The sequence below is a fragment of the Microcebus murinus genome, chromosome 21 (assembly GCF_040939455.1).
Source record: "Microcebus murinus isolate Inina chromosome 21, M.murinus_Inina_mat1.0, whole genome shotgun sequence".
Classification (NCBI taxonomy): domain Eukaryota; kingdom Metazoa; phylum Chordata; class Mammalia; order Primates; family Cheirogaleidae; genus Microcebus; species Microcebus murinus.
This window is the reverse complement of record NC_134124.1, coordinates 17,101,391-17,121,822: the sequence shown is the minus strand read 5'-3', so window position 1 is coordinate 17,121,822 and position 20,432 is coordinate 17,101,391. Positions and strand designations below refer to the sequence as shown.

The 20,432-nt window shown below is 53.0% G+C and overlaps 1 protein-coding gene across 5 annotated transcripts in view; it reads left to right on the top strand.

The window, feature by feature from the left end:
* The window catches only part of TNIP1 (TNFAIP3 interacting protein 1), a 50,761-nt gene that overhangs the window by 24,189 nt on the left and 6,140 nt on the right, over positions 1-20,432 (top strand). For all 5 annotated transcript variants that reach the window (XM_075996229.1, XM_012740868.3, XM_012740869.2 and 2 more), the window contains 10 exons: positions 1,012-1,097; positions 2,824-2,904; positions 5,719-5,910; positions 8,643-8,737; positions 9,641-9,764; positions 13,888-13,977; positions 15,091-15,156; positions 15,324-15,455; positions 17,845-17,973; positions 19,455-19,586. In XM_075996229.1, coding sequence (XP_075852344.1) covers positions 1,012-1,097; positions 2,824-2,904; positions 5,719-5,910; positions 8,643-8,737; positions 9,641-9,764; positions 13,888-13,977; positions 15,091-15,156; positions 15,324-15,455; positions 17,845-17,973; positions 19,455-19,586 — 1,127 coding nt within the window. The remainder of the gene's footprint in view (positions 1-1,011; positions 1,098-2,823; positions 2,905-5,718; positions 5,911-8,642; positions 8,738-9,640; positions 9,765-13,887; positions 13,978-15,090; positions 15,157-15,323; positions 15,456-17,844; positions 17,974-19,454; positions 19,587-20,432) is intronic.

Here is a 20,432-nt window from a genome sequence, read left to right as displayed (position 1 = left end):
ACTTGTCCATGCAGAAATGTTTTCTGCATTCTTGATTGGTGCCAGGTCTATCCCCAAGTGAGATGTGGAGCTACCTTCGAGTGTAGCAAGATCCCCAGGAGGTCACGGAGGGAGAGCCACGTCAGCCTTGGTTTTGAAACTGTTTGGCTGTGTGACTACTGGCAAGTTGGCAACCTTCCCAAGCCTCAGTTTCCATGCCTTTAAAATGGGGCTATAGGACTGTTATGGGAATGGCTGGAATAATAGCTATAAAAACACTCTGTTAATTGTAAATCATTGTCTTCATTATTTTTAAAAATTTTATTTCAAAGTATTAGAGGGGTACAAATATTTTTGGTTACATGGATCACTTTTATAATGCTTGAGTCATTGGCTGGGCGCGGTGGCTCATACCTGTAATCCTAGCACTCTGGGAGGCCGAGGCGGGAGGATTGCTTGAGGTCAGGAGTTCGAGACCATCCTGAGCAAGACCAAGACCCTGTCTCTACTAAAAATAAAAAGAAATTAGCTGGACAACTAAAAATATAATGCTTGAGTCATGGTTATAAGTGTGCCCATCACCCAGATAGTGTTCATTGTACCCATTAGGTAGGTTTTCACCCAGCCCTTCCTCCCTCCTCCCCCCTGCTTGATTTCCGTTAAGTTTTACTTCCCTCTGTGCACATTGAGTGCTTACCGGTTAGCTCCAGTTTAGTAGTGTGTACATGTGGTGCTTGATTTTCCACCCTTTTCCTCATCATCACTGAAGCATGTCCAGGGTAGCGAGGAGCAGGAGCCACCTTGGGATTTTCCCAGGGAGCCCAGAGAAGGTAGTCTCTCGGCTCAGGCTCTGTCCCTGTCACTCCAGGGCAGGTTGTTTTCTCAGACGACCTGGCCCTGGTGGGACCACCTCCTATTCTCCCAGACTCAGGTGGCAACTCTGAGAACCGTTTAGTCAAGGGCTGTCCCTGAGGGGGCAGTACCCAGGCTGCCCTTCCCAGTCTGGTCATCCATGCTCTCTTGTGTCTTCAGGAATGGACACAAATGTCCCAGCGACTCCTGCTGCCCCCACCTGCCCCAGCGACAAGCCAGTGCCAGTCCAGAAGCCTCCATCCAGCGTAAGTTGCAGTAGGAGTCATGGCTGGAGGTTGTCTAGACCTCAGAGTCTTGCTGGCAGATACAAGGACATGATGAAAAAGAGTTGGGGTCAAGAAATCATGTTCCGACTTGCTGTTGGCAAGTCAATCTCAAGCTCTCTGCCTCTTCCTTTTGAAATGAAGGTCATAGTTAAAACTTTTTTTTTTTTTTTTTTTTTTTTTTTTTTTCTTTTTCCAAAGCACAACTCTTCTATCATAGTTAAAACTTACCAGGAAGACCCTGGTATGTACAGGGAATTCTTTTCATTTATAAAGTTGCATAATGTTGGTATGCACTGACTGTGCACAGTGCCACGAAAACAGACGGATAAGACATGGAGCTGATATTCTCATACAGGGCTCAGAAACCATCTGCTACAGAGTGGGCTGGCGAAGTTTTGCATGATATCCCAGGGCACAAGGGCCACAAGGGATTGTGTGGTGTAGCGTCTTCATCCTACAGATCAGGTCTGGGGGAGAAGGGGCTTTTTTGAAGTCACACATGTAACTGGGGAAATGTAGAGGGGGGAAAGGGGACTTTCTAAGGCGAGGCTGAGACCCAGAGTTGGGTTCTTGGTGGCTGTGAGGCTCAGCTGACAGCTGAGCAAAGAGGTGCATCCTGCCCCTTCCTAGGGTGAGGGAAGGCTGAAACAGTCTTTGAGACCAGTTTTAATGGGAATCCCAGACCCAGCTGCTGGTTCAGATGGACCGCTAGCCTATCAGCTGGTTGAGCAATTAGTGAATTCTACTAGGAATGAAGGATGTGGACATGTGGAAAAAATCTGGGATTCCTTGGCTACCCTGAATTTGGGTGAAGCCTGAAAGAGTTTCCAAATTTGTTAATGACTTCTGGTACCCGCCCAGAGGGAGGAGGAAGCGTGAGAAAGGCCTAAGGCCCCATAAGGCACCCTCTGTGCAGGCTCTTGGTCCCTCCTAGGCTTCCTTCTGGGGCAGGTGGGAGTTTAGCCTTCAGGTGGGAGGCTACCCTTTGCACTTACATGCGTGTGCGTGTGCATATACACACACTGTGCTCTCCGGCTGTCGGGTGTCTGCCCAGCATGAGTTCACTCCTCCGGGATCTCTGTGACTGGGCTGGCAAGGCTAGCACAGGACTGTGCTTGCTAGTGGCCATGATGACGGCCGTCTGTGTTATCCGGGGGACCAGCCAGAGACACCTGGGTCTGGGAGACAGCTCTGGTGCCGTAGCAGGAATGCCGGATCTGCAGTCTTTGTTCAGTCCCTGCTTTTGCACTAACTCTACGACTCAGTGTCCTCATCTGTCCGAAGAGGATATAACCTTCTGAGCCACTCCCTGGGTTGCTTTGAGAAGTAACGGAGTTCATGAAAACATTTTAAATGTATAAGACCTTGAAAAAATGCAGTTCTAAAGGTCAGCTAGTCCAACATCCATATTTTACAGATGAGGAAATTGGCCACCAAGGGGATGTGGCTTCACATCATATTGAGGCTCATGGCGGACTTGTTGGGAATCCTGCCTTGTGCTTTCATGTGAAATGATGTGTAACTGTCCCTGTGAGCCCCGCCTGGGCCAGGTCCCCTCTGCATAGAGTGGGCTGCCCCTATGACCTGGAAGTGGGAAAAGGTTTCGTCTTTCCATTCTCTGCCTCCTTGCTGCTCTCAGCTGCAGGGCTCCAGGGAGGGCCGAGGTGTTTTCTCTTGGGCAGTGCCTAACTCCCTTTCTGCACAGGGCACCTCCTCTGAATTCGAAGTGGTCCCGGCTGAGGAACAGCATTCTCCACCGGAGAGTGGCGGCCGCACCCCCGCAGTGGTAAGTGCAGGGGCAGGCCCCCGGGCAGTCCTTCTGCTTCCTCTCCGTCTCCGCCGTCTGCCCCCACGTGAGAGGCACAGGACCTGCTCACATCCCTCGGGCACCCTGGAGTTCACTTGGGGACACATGAGGGGCTGGAGCAGGGGGTGCTTCTCGCTCACATATGCAAATCCCTGGGCCAGTGACTTCCCCGGCTTGCTGTGCACAGGCACCCAACCGTTGAAAGAGTCTGAGAGCCTCACAAGAGCCTCACCGGCCTGGTTGGCAGGCGTCTCTCTCTCTCTCTCTTTCTCTCTCTCTCTCTCTCTCTCTCGCCAGGCAACTCCAAGCACTGTGACTCAGCCCTTTGGGTCTGTGGGCTCCTGGCCCAGGGGGACTAGGAGGGATGAGAAAGGCCTAGGGCTTCGAGGGCAGTGATCTACCCTTTCTGCAGGTTCTTGTTCCTCCCAGACTCCCTTTTGGGGCACACGGGTAGGAGGTTCAACTTTCCACTTACACGCACTCATGTGAACACATGTGCATGCGTGTGTGCGCGCACACACACGCACACATACACAATGTCTTCCAGCTCTGGGGTGTCTGCCTGGCACCCTCAGTCCGTACCTTATAACACTCGCTGCCTTTTCCTAACTTTGTCTTCCTTTCATTCTTTCCTAAAATGGCAGACGTATTGGAGAATGATTGTGAGAGGTCTGGAAGATTCTTCAAAGGTCTTAAATTCTTTACCTTCTCCTTCTTCTCTCCCTTCTCACTTTGAAGGTTTTTTTTTTTTTTATTGTTGTTATACAAGCGGTAAATGGTTTAACCCTTCCCTGATACTTGGGTTGCTACTGCCTCATTTCACAAGGATTTGGTGGCACATGTTGCTCTTTTGTCCACTGCTTGCTTTGTATGTCTGTCAGTCACTAGTATAAGGTCCCAGTCAGTGGTGGTCCAGCTTATACTAGCATACTTTCAGTGATGGGAGGCTCATCACTGAGTCAGGCAGCTCTGAGTGATTAGGAAGGTTCTTTATATTTTGTCTCCTGGGACCTTCTCTTCCCTTGTCCCGAGATGCTGGCCGAGGAGGCCCGATGCCCTGCTTAGAAAATGTTTCACTCTATGACTTTGGACCAGTCACTTTAGCTCATTTAATAAGTTCCTCCTTAGTCCTACAGAGTGCCTAGTCTGTGCCGAGCCAAGACAAGACAGCCTCCCGCCCTCTGGAAGCTTATGGTCTAGCTGGAGAAAGCAGAGGCCTTCGAAGCACTTGCTGAGCCTTAAATAGAGCAGCATGCGCCGTGCCAGATCCTTTGCGGAGAGAGGCAGTGGAGGGATGAATGCAGAGTTGAAGCAGCAGCGTTGTCTCTTGTTAGAATACACTGCTAACAGATTTAAACAGGCGTCCGCCAAGTGCCACATTGCGGTTACAGTCGTTGCCGTTGCTCCAGAGTTCAGAGAAGCGGGAGGTCGGTGTGGTAGAGCACTGGATTGCAAGTCAGGAAACCTCAGTCCTGGCGCTGCCACTGACTCCCTGGGGGACTTTGGGCAAGTTCCTTCTCCCTATACCCTGGTTTCCCAGCCTGAAGCCTGAGGCTGCCTGTATCTCTGATGTGATTCCCATAAATGTTCGGGAGGCCTGCTGGAGCCCCGAGCCCTGGGCAGGGCGTGGAGGATGAGCAGGACTTGCTGAGGCAGAGAGGACACTGTGGGGGTGCGGCCTGCAGAGGCATGGGACCTGGGGTTTGTGGGTTCGGGCAAGGAAAGTGGGGAGCCTGGCTGGATGGCACTACAGGTGGGACCCGCTGCCGTACGGCCTCGGGTGCCTGGCCGAGGAGCTGGGCTGGATGCCATCTGCATTGAGGTAGCACCGTGAGTCCTTAGGCACGGTGTTGGCATAACTAAGGCAGTGTCCTTGTCTACTAGATAGAATAGAAAGAGATTGGACTATCTTACCCATTGTATGCTTCATTTTTTATATACTGTACTAGTTTGGGATTCTTTGAAATATCTAGAGCTGTGATTCTTAACCTATTATGGGTCTTGGCTCCCTGATTAAGACTCCCTGAGCTGAAGAAGCAGGGCTGCTGTGTATGCATTGTCTCAGTATCCATGGGTGAGTTGGCTCCAGGACCTCCCATGGATGCCAAGATCCATGGGTGCTCAAGTCCCTGATATAAAATGACATAGTATTTGCATGCCACCTACACACAGCCTCCCGCATACTTTAGATCATCTCCAGGTTACTAATAATGATACAATGTAAATGCTACGTAAGTAATCATTGCACCATATTGCTTAGGGAGTAATGACAAGAAAAACAGCTCTGTACATGTTCAGCACAGACAGAGCTTTTTTTCCCAAATTATTTTCAATCCACGGTTGGTTGAATCTGTGGATGTGGAGCCCACAGAGACAGAGGCCGACTGTGCAGTGATGCCCTTCCCTGGGGTCATTGCTCTCATGGGCTGCTCCATCCTCATGCAAACCCTGTGAGGTGGAGGGAGGGAGGGGTTTGTTTACATGGAGCAGGTGAGGGTGCTGAGGCCCAGTGGACGAGCAATTCACCCACAGGCACGCGGCAAGGCCCGCAGCGTGGGAGGACGGTGGCTCTGCTGCTATCAGCCGGGCCGTGGTGTGGGAGGCGTGCGTCCTGCCCTGTGAGTCAGCCCCAGACAGGGAACCTGTGTAACTGGAGAATTTCCCTGGGCTGAGCTGGGACCACGGGGGATGGGAAACTGAGTCATGAAGAATGGGGAAGCAGAGGGGAAATGGGTTGGTGGCGCCTGCTCAGGCCTTGGTGACGAGTGGTCCGGGGCCCCTTCCCTTCCCCAGGAGCTGGGCGCCCTGCCCCGCGAGGACAGCAACCTGATGCTGCACCTGCAGCGCCTGGAGACCACCCTGAGCGTGTGCGCGGAGGAGCCGGACCACAGCCAGCTCTTCACCCACCTGGGCCGCATGGCCCTCGAGTTCAACCGGCTGGCCTCCAAGGTGCACAAGAACGAGCAGCGCACCTCCATCCTGCAGGTGAGCTGGGGCGAGGGGAGGGTGGCCTGGAACAGGCAGGTGTGCATCCCCCTTCATTTCCTCCTTTACTCCAGCTCTTGGGGACCCAGGGGTTCCATGGAGACTTCCGAGGGCTGTGCTACTGGCAGACTTTGGGCTTCTTGTTCAGGGCGGTGAACGGGATAAGGAAGTTGTGAGAGGGATGAGGAAGAGGAAGAAATGGGGAAATGTGGGGTGAGAATTTCGGTTGGGGATACCCTGAGGGCCCATGGGTGTGGGCAGGTTGGGTGCAATCCTGCCTTTGTTTTTCATGTGCAGGGTGGGGGAAGGGAGGGAACAAAGGTCAGCTCTTTATATTTTATGCCCTCTGCCTCCAGGGTGGTAGCCCTCATTATCCCTACTTCACAGGTGACCCTGTCTTTTCCCAAGGCCACTCAGCTGGGAAATGGTGGAGCTGGGATTGGAACTTTGACCTGTCATATTCCAAAGCCCATGCTCTTAGCCACCATCCCAACCTGCCTCCCCGATTTGATGCCTTTTAAAAGGCCCCCTGTGTCATGGGGGTGGTCAGATTTCCTTGCTAGGCCAGGCCAAAACCTTGGCATTATGTGGCCTTTAGTTCCATAAGTGACGCTTTTTGTTGGATATGACTTTGGACAACTCACTTATCCTCCCTGTCCCCCACTGTCCCTATCAGTGACACAAGCTAGGAACACCTCCCTCGTGGGACTGCTGTGTTATTTGTTTTCTTTTTCTTTTTATTTCCTTTGTGTGTGTTTACCTGAAGTCTTTTGTTCACAAGGACCACTGTGTTAGATGAGACAGTGTACATGAAGTTACCTAGTACAGTCCGGAGCATAGTCGGTGCCAGGAAAGAGGTCACTGTTGAGGGTCACTGTTTATGATGAAGGTCATGCATGGGGGACATTCCGTTCCCTGGAGGCCTCGTCCCGGCCACAGCATCTGCCGTGGGTGGAGGTCAATTAATCTGGTTCCTCCTCCTTCATTCATTGATTTGTTTCTTGGTTCACTCAGCAAACATTTCCAAGGTCTCGTGTGGCACAAGGCCATCGGCAAGGCATTGGGGGACCAGTAACGATCATTCTGTTTTCTCAGCCTCAGATCCCTCCCCAGTTCAGAGCTGTCTCCTCCACGCAGCCTTGCCAAGGCTGTGTGTTGTCAGAAAGGAAACAAACAACTCTGAAATCTCCCTGGATAACATAGTGAAGTCTCCTTTCCTATTCCATGTGAAGTTTATTTCAGCTCCACCTCCTTCCTTAGAGCCCAATGGGACAGGGGCCCGACCATCTAGTGCCCTTTGGAGTATTAGGCATGCACATCAGCCCCTGCTGCAGGGAAAAGGAGACTGAGAATTTCGAATTGCGCACAGTGTCCCTTCCGCTCCTCTGCCATTGGCCAGAACCAGTCACATGATTGCACCTGCTGCAAGCTGGGAGGGAGCACATGGATGTTTGGTGAATGCCTTGGCCCTGCCCCTGCCTCAGGCTCCCTCCCTTCTCTGCTCTTTCCTCACTTGGGAGAGGGACGGCAGTTCAGGGAGTTTAATCCCAGAGGCGAGTCGTGACAGCTGTGCCACTTCATGCCCATCATTTTACCCCAGCTTCCCGACCTGTGCAGTAGAGACGAATTACTTAGCTTTGGGGGAGTTGTGAGGCGCCAACGAGGCAGTGTGTGCAAAAGCGCCCAGCTGTGTACCTGGCACAGGTTAAGTTCTCAGTGAGCATTTGTCCAGAGATTGCATAGCATCGTACTGACACTAGACATCGGCATTGCTGGCTGACACTTCCCTTCCCTGTCCCCCACAAGGCCACTCCGGTGACCCCTCTTCCATGTCCCCACCGGGCAGTGCATCTAACACAGGTCCTCAGACAGTATCAAGTGGTGACCGCTCACGAGGCACTTCTACCATCCCAGGCTTATTTGACCGTCATGGCAACCCTAGAAAGGGGGCAGAGGGGAAACAGTGTCCCTGTTCTGTAGAGGGAACGGAGCCTTAGAGGGGAAGCCTGAGCCGCACTGTGCAAGCCTGGCGAGGCCTGACTGTCTTCTAGCTTCACATTGGACAGCTCTGGACGTGATGCCTGCCACACCCTGCAAACTGGCGAGCCTCACGGGCCCCCCAGGACTTGCTTGTTCATATGCTCATTCGTCCATTTGGCTGTTCAGTCTTCAACAAGGGCTGGGGATCAGGTAGTGACAAGAGTGTGGGGAGCAGTCCCAGTTCTCTGGGAGCTCAGGCAGGAGTTTAGGGCGATATTAAGTGGGGTGGATATTAAGAAATAACCACACAGGCTTTAGCTCGATCTATCACAGTACGGAGAAGGGTGAGAGCAGGGTCTGTGAGCGAGGGCAGGGGAGGTGACCCAGGTTAGTTGCATGGGGAAGTCATGGAGGACTTCCTGAGAAGGTAACTAAGGCTTGAAGGAGGAGTAGAAGTCAGCCAGGGGCAGGCCAGAGGGGAAGAGGGTTCGAGACAGTGGAAACATGATGGAGGAGGAGAAGGGGGGACTGTCTGACTTGGAGCACCAGCGGCCCTGTGGCTGCTTCCCAAGGGAGAGGACACGTGGAGGAGTCTGGATGGGCCTAGTGGGGATGGGCCTAGTGGCTCGGCTCCCACCTGTCCCAGGAGCTAGGACGTGGGGTGGCTGCAGCCCCTCCCTGTCCTCCAGGGGCAACCTGCATTGGGGATGCCCCCTCCTCACCTCACCTCCGCCCACCTACCTGCCCTGCAGACCCTGTGTGAGCAGCTTCGGAAGGAGAATGAGGCTCTGAAGGCCAAGCTGGACAAGGGCCTGGAACAGCGGGACCAGGCTGCTGAGAGGCTGCGGTAAGTCCGGGCCCCTCGGAGCAGGGGGGAGGAGCAGGGCTGGCAGAGGGAGGAGGGGTGATGCACAGCACTGATTTTTTGGAAGACCGAGGCTCTGAGGCCTTGTGCTCTGAGCCATGTATGACTATCAGGTCTCTTGATCCTTCTTGGCTCCTTTGGTATTTTCTTTCTGACCCTTTTAATACCTTGGGAGGTGTCTGTGTATGGAGTACCTTGAGAGCTCTAGAAGAAGGTGGGACAGATTGCACTTTGTGAACATGCCTCCTGGCCTGTTGTCAGATGGGTGTGGACTAGGCTGGGTGACAGGGATTGGGACTTTGCTGCCCCCTGCTGGTCACCATGAGCTGTCTTCCTGAGCACATCTGGGTCCCTTCTCTGGGCTAGTGGGCCCAGGCTTAACCAGGGTCCGGGGGCCTGGACTCCTGCCTCTCCCCACCTGCAAGATTTCGAGTTGGCAGGTCTGAGTCTGCATTCCACCAAGGGTCTCTGTGATTATGATGTAGGTGGGCCCAGGATCATCCTTTGGGAAACGCTGATCCTGGCTGTGCAAGCTTAAAGGGCTCTTTGAGATCATGTGTGCCACCGCAAATTTGAAGATACTTGGAAAGGTGTAACTTGCTCACTAGAATGTGGTCCAGGGTGACTGAATGCAGTGTTTGAGTACATCCCGAAGATCTTGTGCATATAGACATCCTGCATCTGGGGAAACCCTGCCGTTGAGGGTCAGAGATTCTAGGGGAGCCCACAGATTGCCAGCAAGGTGGCTTAACAATCATGCTGCCTTTGGTTTTCCCCAGGGGCAGGGCTCAGGATCTTGCCAGGCTCCCCAGGACTCAGCTGCAGCTCCTATGACGGTGGGTCCCAGGGCCAGTATTGTGACTTCTCTTTTTGCCTCTAACCTAGGGAGGAAAATATGGAGCTCAAGAAGTTGTTGATGAGCAGTGGCAACAAAGAGGCCGCCTCTGGGTGGCCGGTCTCACTGAAGACGGAAGGTGCAGGCAAGAAGGAGGTGGCTGGACAGCAGCAGGTGCGTGCTTAGAAATTCCTTCTCTGATATCCTCGGTTGCCAGTTCCCAGCCCCTGTTCATCCCCTTGGCGACAGTGAGCTTACTCCCTCCTGCAGCCAGTGCCACTGGTTCTAGTTCTTAGGTGGCTTTTTCATTAGCTTCACCCGACACTGGTGCACGGAAGCTGCCGGCAGTCACCGAGGCTCTGCACAAGCCTCTTCTCTCCGGGGTCATGGCTCCCGTTCCTTCAGCTGTTGCCGACAGAATGTGGTGTTGAGGCCTTGGCTCAGTCTGGGCACATTGCCTGAACACATTCCAGTTTGTCAAGGTCTGTCTTACGAGTGGCTCCCCAGAGTCAGTTTAATATCTCCGATAGCCCTCGCAGAATTAGGGTGTTCAGTTGAGCAAGCTCTTCTGGGGTTCTGCTAAAGCTCCTGGGATTGGGCCCCAGACCCTTTAAAATGGGGAGGGAGGGCGTTGGCCAGTGCCAGAGTGATCTGGCGATGTCGCAGGGAGGCCCACCTTCCCTGTCCTCCCTCCATCCCCAGCCCTGGCTCACATGTGGTGCCCAGGCAGGACCTGGCTCTGTGCCCCTGGCCAGTCTTTACCCCTCCCTTGCTGCAGAGCTGAGTCCCAGCTCTTAACCAACAGCGTCTTTTTCTCTCCTTTAATGGGGATTTAATTGCTGCACAGTAGGGCTCAAAGCTTTTAACAAACCCCACACCTAGGTAATAGAAGTAATTATCCTAATAACTTAATTCCTTATTACCATGCGGCAGTTGAGAGCTTACGCAGGCCTGGCATATCATTATTGCATTGGGCCTCCATTCCATGTGCAAGGCAGGCAGGGCTGGGACTACTTTTCCACTTTGTGGCTGTGACAGTAGGTTTGGTGAGGTCATGTGACATCAGGTAATCAAGATTCCTGTGTCACCTGTTGTCAGGCAGACTTGGGGTATGGCCAGGGAAACACTCTGGGAAGTGGCTGAAGTCTGCTCTTCCCTGGTCTCCTGAATCCCAGCCCATGGACACCCTCTCTTCTTCCATTTACCCCTCAAATTGGATCCTGATGCCTTGTGTGTCCTCTTGTGGAAGTGACTTTGGACTCTACCACCTCGGGTATGGGAGTCCGTGGGCAAGCTCTTTACTCTTCCAAAGCCCTTGAATGTCAGCTCATCTCCCTTGACTTCCCCGGAAGGCCAGATACTCTCACTGTTCTATCTGTCCGAGAGTGGGAACGGCTGGCCCTGGCACCCCAGGGTCCCCTGTCCCACAGGAGGCGTGTGTTACAGGGAGGAGTGTAGCACTTGCCCTGGCATCACATGCGGATGGAATACTGGCTCCACCTCTTACCAGCATTGCGACCTTGGACAACTTACATAAGCCCTCTGGGCCTCAGTTTCCTCCTCTGTAAAATGGGGACAGTAAATGTAAATGGGGACTACCTCAAGCGGCTGTTGTGGGGATTGAGTGATGCTATGCCTGTAAAGTACGTTTAGCAGATTTGGGGCTTGGGGCCAGCTCTGCTGACTCCATGGCTCTTTCTTACTCTTCCTGGTGGAGGTTCAGGGTACACCACCCAGGAGCTCACACCCCCCCACTTCCTTCCTCCTCAACAACCTGTTGACCTTCTATGCTAAGCACAGCTCCTGCCCAGGGGGAGCCGATGTCAAGGGGGCAGGCCCATCCCTCCCCTTCATCAAAGGAAGCCGTCTTACCCGAGGGCCTTTTCCAGCCCCGCCCCCTGGCCTTCACCTTGCTCCCTGGTCTGTGGTGTGCTTACAGGCATGTGCCTGCAGGGGGCGCCAGAGCCTCAAAAGTTCTGCTCCAGACCCCACCCCAAGCCTCAGAGGAGCGTGGAGGAGCCAGCAAGGCTGGGTTGGAGAGAATTTGACCCCAGGTGGCAGACTCCGTGTCCAGGTCCAGATGGGGCCTGCACAGACCCGCTTCTGTTTGATCTTCTTGTATTGAAGCCCGGAGAGGGTGAGATTCTTGGCCTGCGTCACCGAGACGCTACCACGCTCAATTCTGGACTCCTAGCCAACACTTGCCATTAAAAAAAAACAAACCAAAAAACTTTAAAACTTTTTATTTTGAGATAACTTTAGGCTTACAGAAAAGTTGTAAAAATAGTCCAGAGAGTTCCCACGGCCCCTTCTCCTAGCTTCCCCTAATGGTAACGTCTGACCTAACTGTGGTTCAGTCATCAGAACTAGGAATTAACACTGGTACAGTACTGTTAACTGCAGTGTAGACTTTACTCACATTTCACCAGGTTTTCACTCATGTCCAGGGTCCCACAGTGCATTAAGTGACCTCCTTAGATTCCCCTGCTCTGTGACAGTTCGCAGTTGTTCCTTATATTTCCTAACTTTGACACTTTTGAGTTACACTAGCCAGTTATTTTGTAGACTATGTCTCAGTGCAGGTTATCTGATGTTTCCTCATGATTAGGTTGAGGTTATAGGTTTGGGCAAGAGCCGCATGGAAGGGACGTTCTGTGCCCATCAGGGTGTGCAGAGCTTCTCAGTACATCGTGTCAGGGGCACGTGATGTCACTGTATCTTATTACTGGTGACCATCACCTGCTTACGGTGGTCTCGGTCGGGTTTTTCCATAATAAAGGGACCCATTTATTTTTGAGGAGAAACTTTCTGAGACTATGCAATTATCCTATTTCTTTTTACACTTTCACTCACTAATTTAGTGTCTGTTGACGGTCTCTTCTGCAGCAAATATTACTGTAGGATTATAATGGTGATTTCCTGTTTTCTTCTTTTCTACACTGGAATTCTTTGTAAGGAAGAGCTGTCCCTTCTCCCCCATTTATTTATTCAGCTATTTCTATCAATATGAACTCAAGGACATTTATACTTTGGCTTATCATCCAATAATGCGACTTATTTTGCTGTTTAAATTGTTCCAGCTTTGGCTATAGAAGCTTTTTCAAGTTGTCTCTGTGTCCTTTGACATGCCTCTATTATTATTATTATTATTTTGAGCATTTCCTTGACTTCTGACACTTTAAGATTGCTCCAAGCTCCCCAAACAAATGTTTTCTCTGTCCCAGCCCTGGAATTAACCATATCTCCAAGGAGGCCTATTTATTTTTATTAGAAAGTGGTATTTAGAAACCAAGCTCTGTGCTCTAGGTGTGCTCATTGCTGTTGAGGTGTCAACTGCCTTAGACCCTTCTAGAGGACAGAGCTAGGAAGTATACATATGTATACTAATCATGTTGGCCAGGCATGGTGGCTCACACCTATAATCCCAGCACTTTGGGAGGCTGAGGTGGGAGGATTGCATGAGGCCAGGAGTTTGAGACTAATCATGCATACACACACATCTATATTTATTTCTGCATCTTTCCGAAAATCTTTCTTAAGTAAGCATTTTATAAAACTTTAACTTTTATAAAAGTTTTGGTCGGGCGCAGTGGCTCACGCCTATAATCCTAGCACTCTGGGAGGCCCAGGCAGGCGGATTGCTGGTCAGGAGTTCAAGAGCAAGAAGAGCCTGAGCAAGAGCAAGACCCCGTCTCTACTATAAATAGAAAGCAACTAATTAGCCAACTAATATATATAGAAAAAATTAGCCGGGCATGGTGGCGCATGCCTATAGCCCCAGCTACTCGGGAGGCTGAGGCAGGAGGATCACTTGAGCCCAGGAGTTTGAGGTTGCTGTGAGCCAGGCTGACACCACGGGACTCACTCTAGCCTGGGCAACAAAGCGAGACACTGTCTCAAAAAAAAAAATTTCATAAAATTTAAAAATGTATGTAACTTTTTCCTTCCAGGCCAGAGGGTTTTGGCTGATGTACGTGTACCCGGGAGGGGACAGTGGCTGGTGGTACCTTAGAGACTGCGCCAGAGCAGGGAGGGTGGCTGTGGTGAGGGGAGGGGAGGGGAGGGGGTGTGGCAGCTGCCGTGAGTCAGGTGGGGGGAATGATCGTCTCGATGGACTTCCAGAAGGGGAACGTAGTGGTGGCCGGGATGGTAGGGGTGTCCTGGTGGGTGGGAGGACTAGGGAGATGGGAGACGAGAGCTGGGGCCACGGCGGGTTATGGGCCTCAGAGGAGCAGGGAGTGGGTAAGAGGATTTGTGTTTGAGGCTGTGATGAAGGCAACTTCGTGTTTCTCCCCAGGCCAGTGTGGCGACGGGCAAGGGCCCAGAGGTGGGGGCCTTGGGCGCAGCCGAGAAGAAGGTGAAGATGCTAGAGCAGCAGCGCACCGAGGTAGGTGGGGTGGGGGCGGGGGTGGTCAGGGAAGACCCTTCTGGGAATGAGGGACTTGAGTCCAACCACACAAGGGTAGGTCAGAGAATGTCTATATGGCCAGCTCCTGGACAGAAAGGCAGGGGAAGGGTGGAGTCATATTTTAGGTTTTATGGCTGACGTTGGGGGACAGGGGTTCTGGTTTCTATGACCCTCCTTGGGGAAGAGGAATTCTGGCCTTGCGGGAGACTGAGGGGTGAGAGATGGGGAACAAGAGAGGGTCAGAGAAAATCTGCGGCTGAGGCCTTCACTTTTGGAGTATCATTTTCTGAGCCCCAACATTGATGTACCATATAATATTGTTTTATTTATTTAATGATGTAGTGTTGTTTTTCTTCCCTGAGGAATTGTTATCTTAAGAGTATGGCAAATAATTAAATTAGTATCATCTTAGAACTGAGTAAATGCAATAGATGCCTTGTTTTCTTCTTTTTTTCTTTCTCTCTTTATGTTGCCCAGGCTGGTCCTGGCCTTGACAATCCTTACCTTGGCCTCCCAAAGTGCTGGGATCATAGGCATTAGCCTCCACACCCAGCCTGATGTCTTATTTTCTTAATAGCTGCACATTATCGGTTTACTATAATTTACGTAACCTATTTCCGATGCTTAGTTTGTTCTTTGGATGTTTTTGTAATACAGACATTGCCGAGATGACCAGCTTTGTATATGTATTCTTGTGCACTTGCATAAGTGTTTCTCTGTTGGTTAAATTTTTCAGAGTGCAACTATCAGGTTAAAGATGATGAAAATGTGAAATTTTAATACATAGTCCCAAATTGCCCTCTGAATAGGTGTGTGTTCCATAAGAAATTGTACACCAAAATAATACATTGTTTCCTTGTCTTAGTGTTAATCTTGCTCTCTGGGCAAGGGTGACACGCGGCAGTTAATAGAGGTGAATGGCTTTGAGCAGCGTTGAGTGTTTGAGAGGTCAGGGACGCAGGCAGGCAGTGTCTGTGGCCACCGTTCACCAGCACCATGAGCACCCTGGGGTGCCGGTGTACGTGGGGCGGGAGCTGGCGCTCCCTGTTCCTTCAACGCTTGTATCCCGCTAACCCCCGTCCCTCCCCGCAGCTGCTGGAAGTGAACAAGCAGTGGGACCAGCATTTCCGGTCCATGAAGCAGCAGTATGAGCAGAAGGTAACACAGGGTCCCTGGCCGTGCTCTCGGGGCGTGCCCAGTCTTCATCTCGCTCCCTCCTCCTTAGCAGCTTTGCACCTTGGAGGGTGGCCGTGCCCAGCCCTGCCTGCGTCCCGGCGCGGCCTGCACCCAGCCCTCACGCTTCCTCTCTCTGCCTCTGAACCCAGATCACTGAGCTGCGCCAGAAGCTGGGGGACCTGCAGAAGCAGGTGACCGAGCTGGAGAATGAGCGGGAACAGAAGCAGCGTGACTTTGACCGAAAGCTCCTCCTGGCCAAGTCCAAGATTGAAATGGAAGAGGCGAGTGTGACCGCTGGCCTCTGCAGAGTCAGCTCCCTGCCCCGCTCGCCAGTGGCGAGTTCAGGGGAGGAAACAAGGCGGGGGCAGGAGTCGGAGACCCGGGGTTCTAGCTCTAGTGCCAAACAACTGTGTGACCAAAGGCTCAGGCATGTGAGCCCCGTGCCTCAGTTTCCCATCTGCAGATGGAGGAGGTTGGATTTCCTAGTGCTTTTCACATTTTCTTGTTTTCATTCAGAAGAACATTTTGTTCAATTAAAATCTTAGGGCCTGGGGGACTGGCCAAGGAGGCAGGCACTATGCTGGAGGGACAAGGAGGCTTGCTCTGGGGCACTTGGTGGCGCTGGGGTTCAGAGTAGGGATGGCAATTTGTGGGGAAGGAGCTGAAACGTGAGACAGATTCATGTAGTCTTGCAGGCGGCAGTTGTCATCAGAGCACTGTGCTGGGCACAGAGACTCGCATGGACAGTCCAACCCCGCCCTTGCTGGGGAACATGCTAAACAACCAAAACTGCAGCAGATAAGTAAAAGCGTGTTCGGTTACTACAAAGAGGAAGTTGCAGGGGTCAGAGAGCAGGCATAAGGGGACCAGATTCAGTCTGGTGGGAGCAGGAACAAGTCTTCTGAAGCAGCGGCATCTGCTGTGTGTGTGTGTGTCTGAGACCAGCCGAGGTCCTCCAGGATCCTGGAGCGGCAGGAGAGGCCGCTGGACTCCCAGACTCTCAGATTATGTTTATGTCGCCACGTCTTCCCCTGCACAGTGCCTGTGCAGGGACACTGGGCACGGGCTGCTTTTGCCTAGCTTAAAAACAGACATCTCCAGCAGAGATTGCCTTTCAGAGTCCCCCCCCCCAGCATGGGGCACTGGGGCCTTATCTGGGCAGTCAGCCTGCTGCTGTGGCTGGGGGGGACATCGCCTGTCTCTTCTCGTGAGCGCATAGTCACATCTGCTGACTCCCAGCCAGACACGCCACTCTTTGGTCCTCCCTCTCATTGAGAGGTGAGACAAATCTCTGGAATGTGACCGCTCTTCCCTGTCGCCCAGAGGGAAGGCGGGGCACTTGGAGACTATGCGTGGCCCTGTAGATAAGGGCACAGGACAGAGGCCAGGCCTCATCTGGGGGCCTCTCGAGCTAGGAGGCCTGAATGGCTCCTGCGAGACCTGACCAAGGCCGTCCTCGGCCGTCTCTGGCTGCAGACAGCTCACCGGCTGGCTTGTGGAAGACTGACTAAAGGTCACACGGGCTGGATGAAAACTAACCCCTGGGGCCTATGTCCTACTCACATGGTGTGACTACATAGCTGTAAAAGGTTCGCACAATGCAGTTCAAGTTTCCCTGGACCACCTCCCCCACCCGAACTCAGGCCCTCGCCAGGGTATCCACTGCTGCCATTTTGGCGTATCTGTTTCCAGACCTTTCCCCCCATCTGTGCACGTAGGAATATGCAGTTCATTTGGGGTGTGCCCGCTCTTTCCACGGCACTGTGCTGCCCTCCCCGAGTTTAAACACTTCCTTCCATGTGGAAGGGGAGAGAGATATGGAATTAGGGAGCCCGGGTCCTAGACCCAGCTTACCGTGTGGCCTTGGGTAAGTCCCCTCCCCTCTCTGGATATTCGTTTTCCCATTGTATAAAGGGGTAGGACTTGGTGCTCTCTAAAGGCCATTCCAGCTGTGAGGAAGCCCTGATGGTTCCATAATGGGTATGGAGTGGTGCCTCCACCTTGAAGCCTTCCCTGGTTTCTTCTCAGCTGTGAGATCTTTCTTTGAATCCTATAATCCTAGTATTTTATTTGTTTCTCCTTGGGGGAATACTTTCTACCTTATGCTACATTTATATCTTTGAATGTCATCTGCCCTCTAGGCTCAGGGACTGTAAGTCCTGAAAGGTCCTTTAGGGATTATCGGTAGTTTATCACTTTTTGTGGATCATGGAAGACCCCCCCCCGCGCCCCCCCCCGTTCGAATCTGCTGGAAACTATGGCTTTTCTCCTTCGAAAATTGCACACAGACAAAGATTTGGTTTTAGTTTTGGGGCTCACAGCCCTCCTGAGGCCCCCGCATGGTAACTCACGCAAGGAATGGCATACCCATGGCAGGTGGGTAAGCTTGGCGGGGAAAGGGCTGTGGCAGTGCTGGCTCGCAGCGGCTGGTGGAGGAGCCAGCGTCAGAGTCCAGGGCTGGTCGCTCAGCCGAGCAGCCTGGGTTTTTTTTAGTTGTTATTTTAAATTGAGAGATAATAATTGAGGGCAGGTCCGTATCAGCATTGCTGCAATGACCCCAGAGGCCTTGCACGGGAGCCTTGTGGCATGCGCAGGTGAGGGCTGGGCAGGCAGGGCAGGTGTTTGCCGCCTGGAGAGGCTCCCTGCTCACCAGGCCCCTGCTCTCTGCAGACCGACAAGGAGCAGCTGTCCGCAGAGGCCAAGGAGCTGCGCCAGAAGGTCAGGTACCTGCAGGATCAGCTGAGCCCGCTCACGCGGCAGCGCGAGTACCAGGAAAAGGAGATCCAGCGGCTCAACAAGGTGGGCCCCGTGGTCTGGTCCTTGCATGGGCAGGGCCTCCCTGAGCCCAGCTGCAGCACCCGCTGTGTTGCTGGTGACCCCCACGCTGCAGCTCAGGAAGGGGGACTCCGGGTCAGCAAGTCAGCCTCACGGTTCCGCCTCCTCTGCTCCCCGCCACACACCTCGAGTGAGCCAGCCCGGGATGAGCCTGTGCGCTGCGCCCTGCAGGCCTTCCACGTGCCTTTGCATGCGCTTCCCCGCACCACTTGCCTGGCCACACTGCGGCTCGTGGGGGGGTCAGCTTTACCGCCACGCCCCCAGTGAAACCTGCCCCGAGTCTCCTTCAGCTTGTCCCCTCTGTGCTCCGAAAGTACTTCTTGCACGCCCCTGCTCACGCTTCCCCTGACGGCCTATTTAATTCTCTGTCTTCCATGCGGTGGGGAGAGGTGCGTACCCTCACCGGGGTGTGTGCCCCGGGCACCTCGCAGGGCGCCTGGCACCAAGCACGTGCTCAGGAAGCACCCGCCCAAGGGAGCGGGTGAGCAGCGGCTGTGGGCCCCCGCCCCTCTGGACTGGGATCCACGGAGCCCACCCGGGTGCGGCTGGGGAAGCAAAGCTCTGCCCCGAGCCAAGGCAGAGTGGTAGCGGGCCGGGCAGGTCTGGGCTGGATCTAGTCCCGGCTTAGCCCCAGCCTCTCTAGGCCTCAGTTTCACCATCTGAGCCCTGATTGGATCGCTCTGGCCCTACCCACCTGCCAGCCCAGGGTGAAAGGGAGCGAGCTGACAGGAGGGAGCGTTGAAAGGACACGCTCTGAGAAGGCCCCAATGATATCCGTGGCCTGACTCTTCCCTCTGTGCCGACCTCATTTCCTTTCCCGCTGCCTCCTGACCCCGGTCACGGCGGGCTCTGCTGGGGCAGCCCCTTCTGTTTGGTTCTGGTGTTTTGGGAGCATCGACCGTGCTGAGTCTGGGGCCCTTGGGACCTGTTCCCAGAGGGAGAAAAGATCTGTCCTGAGCTGGGAGACTCGGGGTTTAAACCCAGGCAGAATATTTGTTGTCCACACCGCAGGTTGTAAAGACTTGATATTCTTTTTAGGTCTGCATGCCATGCCTCTTCTGGGTGGGGGTTTCCCCTTCTACATGAGGACCCCAGTTTAGCCCGCTGATTCAGAGCACATGCTGGGTCCGAATCTGCTTTGCCACTTACTAGCTGTGTGACCTTGGACAAGTCACTTTAGGGCTCTAAGCCTCAGTGTTTACATCTGTAAAACGGGGATGGTAGTCACAGTATTTCCTTCATACGACTGTGTAGAGATTCAGCGACGTGATGTGTGTAGATAGAGTGCTTATAAACAGGGCAACGTTTGTTAAGTAGTACTGGTGGTGCTGGTTAGTGTCATTATCGTTACTGCCGGGAAGGAGAGCCCTGAGGTCACCCTCCATAGGGACCTGACTTCCAGGGGCTCCTGCCGATGGCTGTGTCTCCTGTCTCCCTGGTCCCAGGCCCTGGAGGAGGCACTGAGCATCCAGGCCCCGCCGTCATCTCCACCCACGGCATTTGGGAACCCGGAAGGAGCAGGGGGCCTCCTAAGGAAGCAGGAGCTGGTCACGCAGAACGAGCTGCTGAAACAGCAGGTGAGGCTCGGGCGGACAGGCAGGAGGTGCTGGGGAACTGGCGCGTCCTCAGGGCCCAAGACGGGCTTGGACTCACATGGAACCTGTAACGAATAGGCCACTTCCTGGTCGTTGGCCAGGACCCCTGCCTGGTTGTAGGTTTATCCTCCCAGCAGTGTATCCCCAGCTTAAGTCAGTCCTCGGCCACCTCTATGATTTAACCGTCTCTCCGCCACACCTGTGCCAGTATTAACCTAATATATAAAAAATAAGTTCCAAATGCATGTATTTAAAAGGGAACTTGACATCACTAATATAAATGGAAACACCTATTAATTATTGACATAAATAGAGAGTAACCATAAACAATAAATACAATAGAAATAAAACAATGTTGTTAAATTCTAGCCAGATACTGTTGACTGATGAAAACTCTGAACTTTCGAAGTCTTTTTCCCTTCATTTAAAGGTGACTGGCAACTGCTAGAAAAACCTACTAGCTGTGGGTAAAGACTTACTAGCATAAAACAGAGACTTTTTCCTTGGGGACACAGAAGGGCTGAAAGGCAGTTGAGAGGTTACGGCTGTCCCGTGTGTTTCTGTGCTATGTAATGCTACACTGCTGATCTGGATCATCTCGAACCCAGTGTCTCACGGGTCTGTAGTGAGGATGAGAAACTACAGGCTAAGAGGCAGATTCCCACCCAGCCTGCTCTCTGCCCGGGCACCCCGCAGCCCTGGGACAGTTTGTGGGTCCTCTGCTCTCATAGCCGGCCGACCCAAATGCCAGCTGTCCACTACACCCCCGATTCTGTGGCCCCCGCCTCTGTGGGGGCCAGAATGACAGGATCGCACTGGTTGATAGCT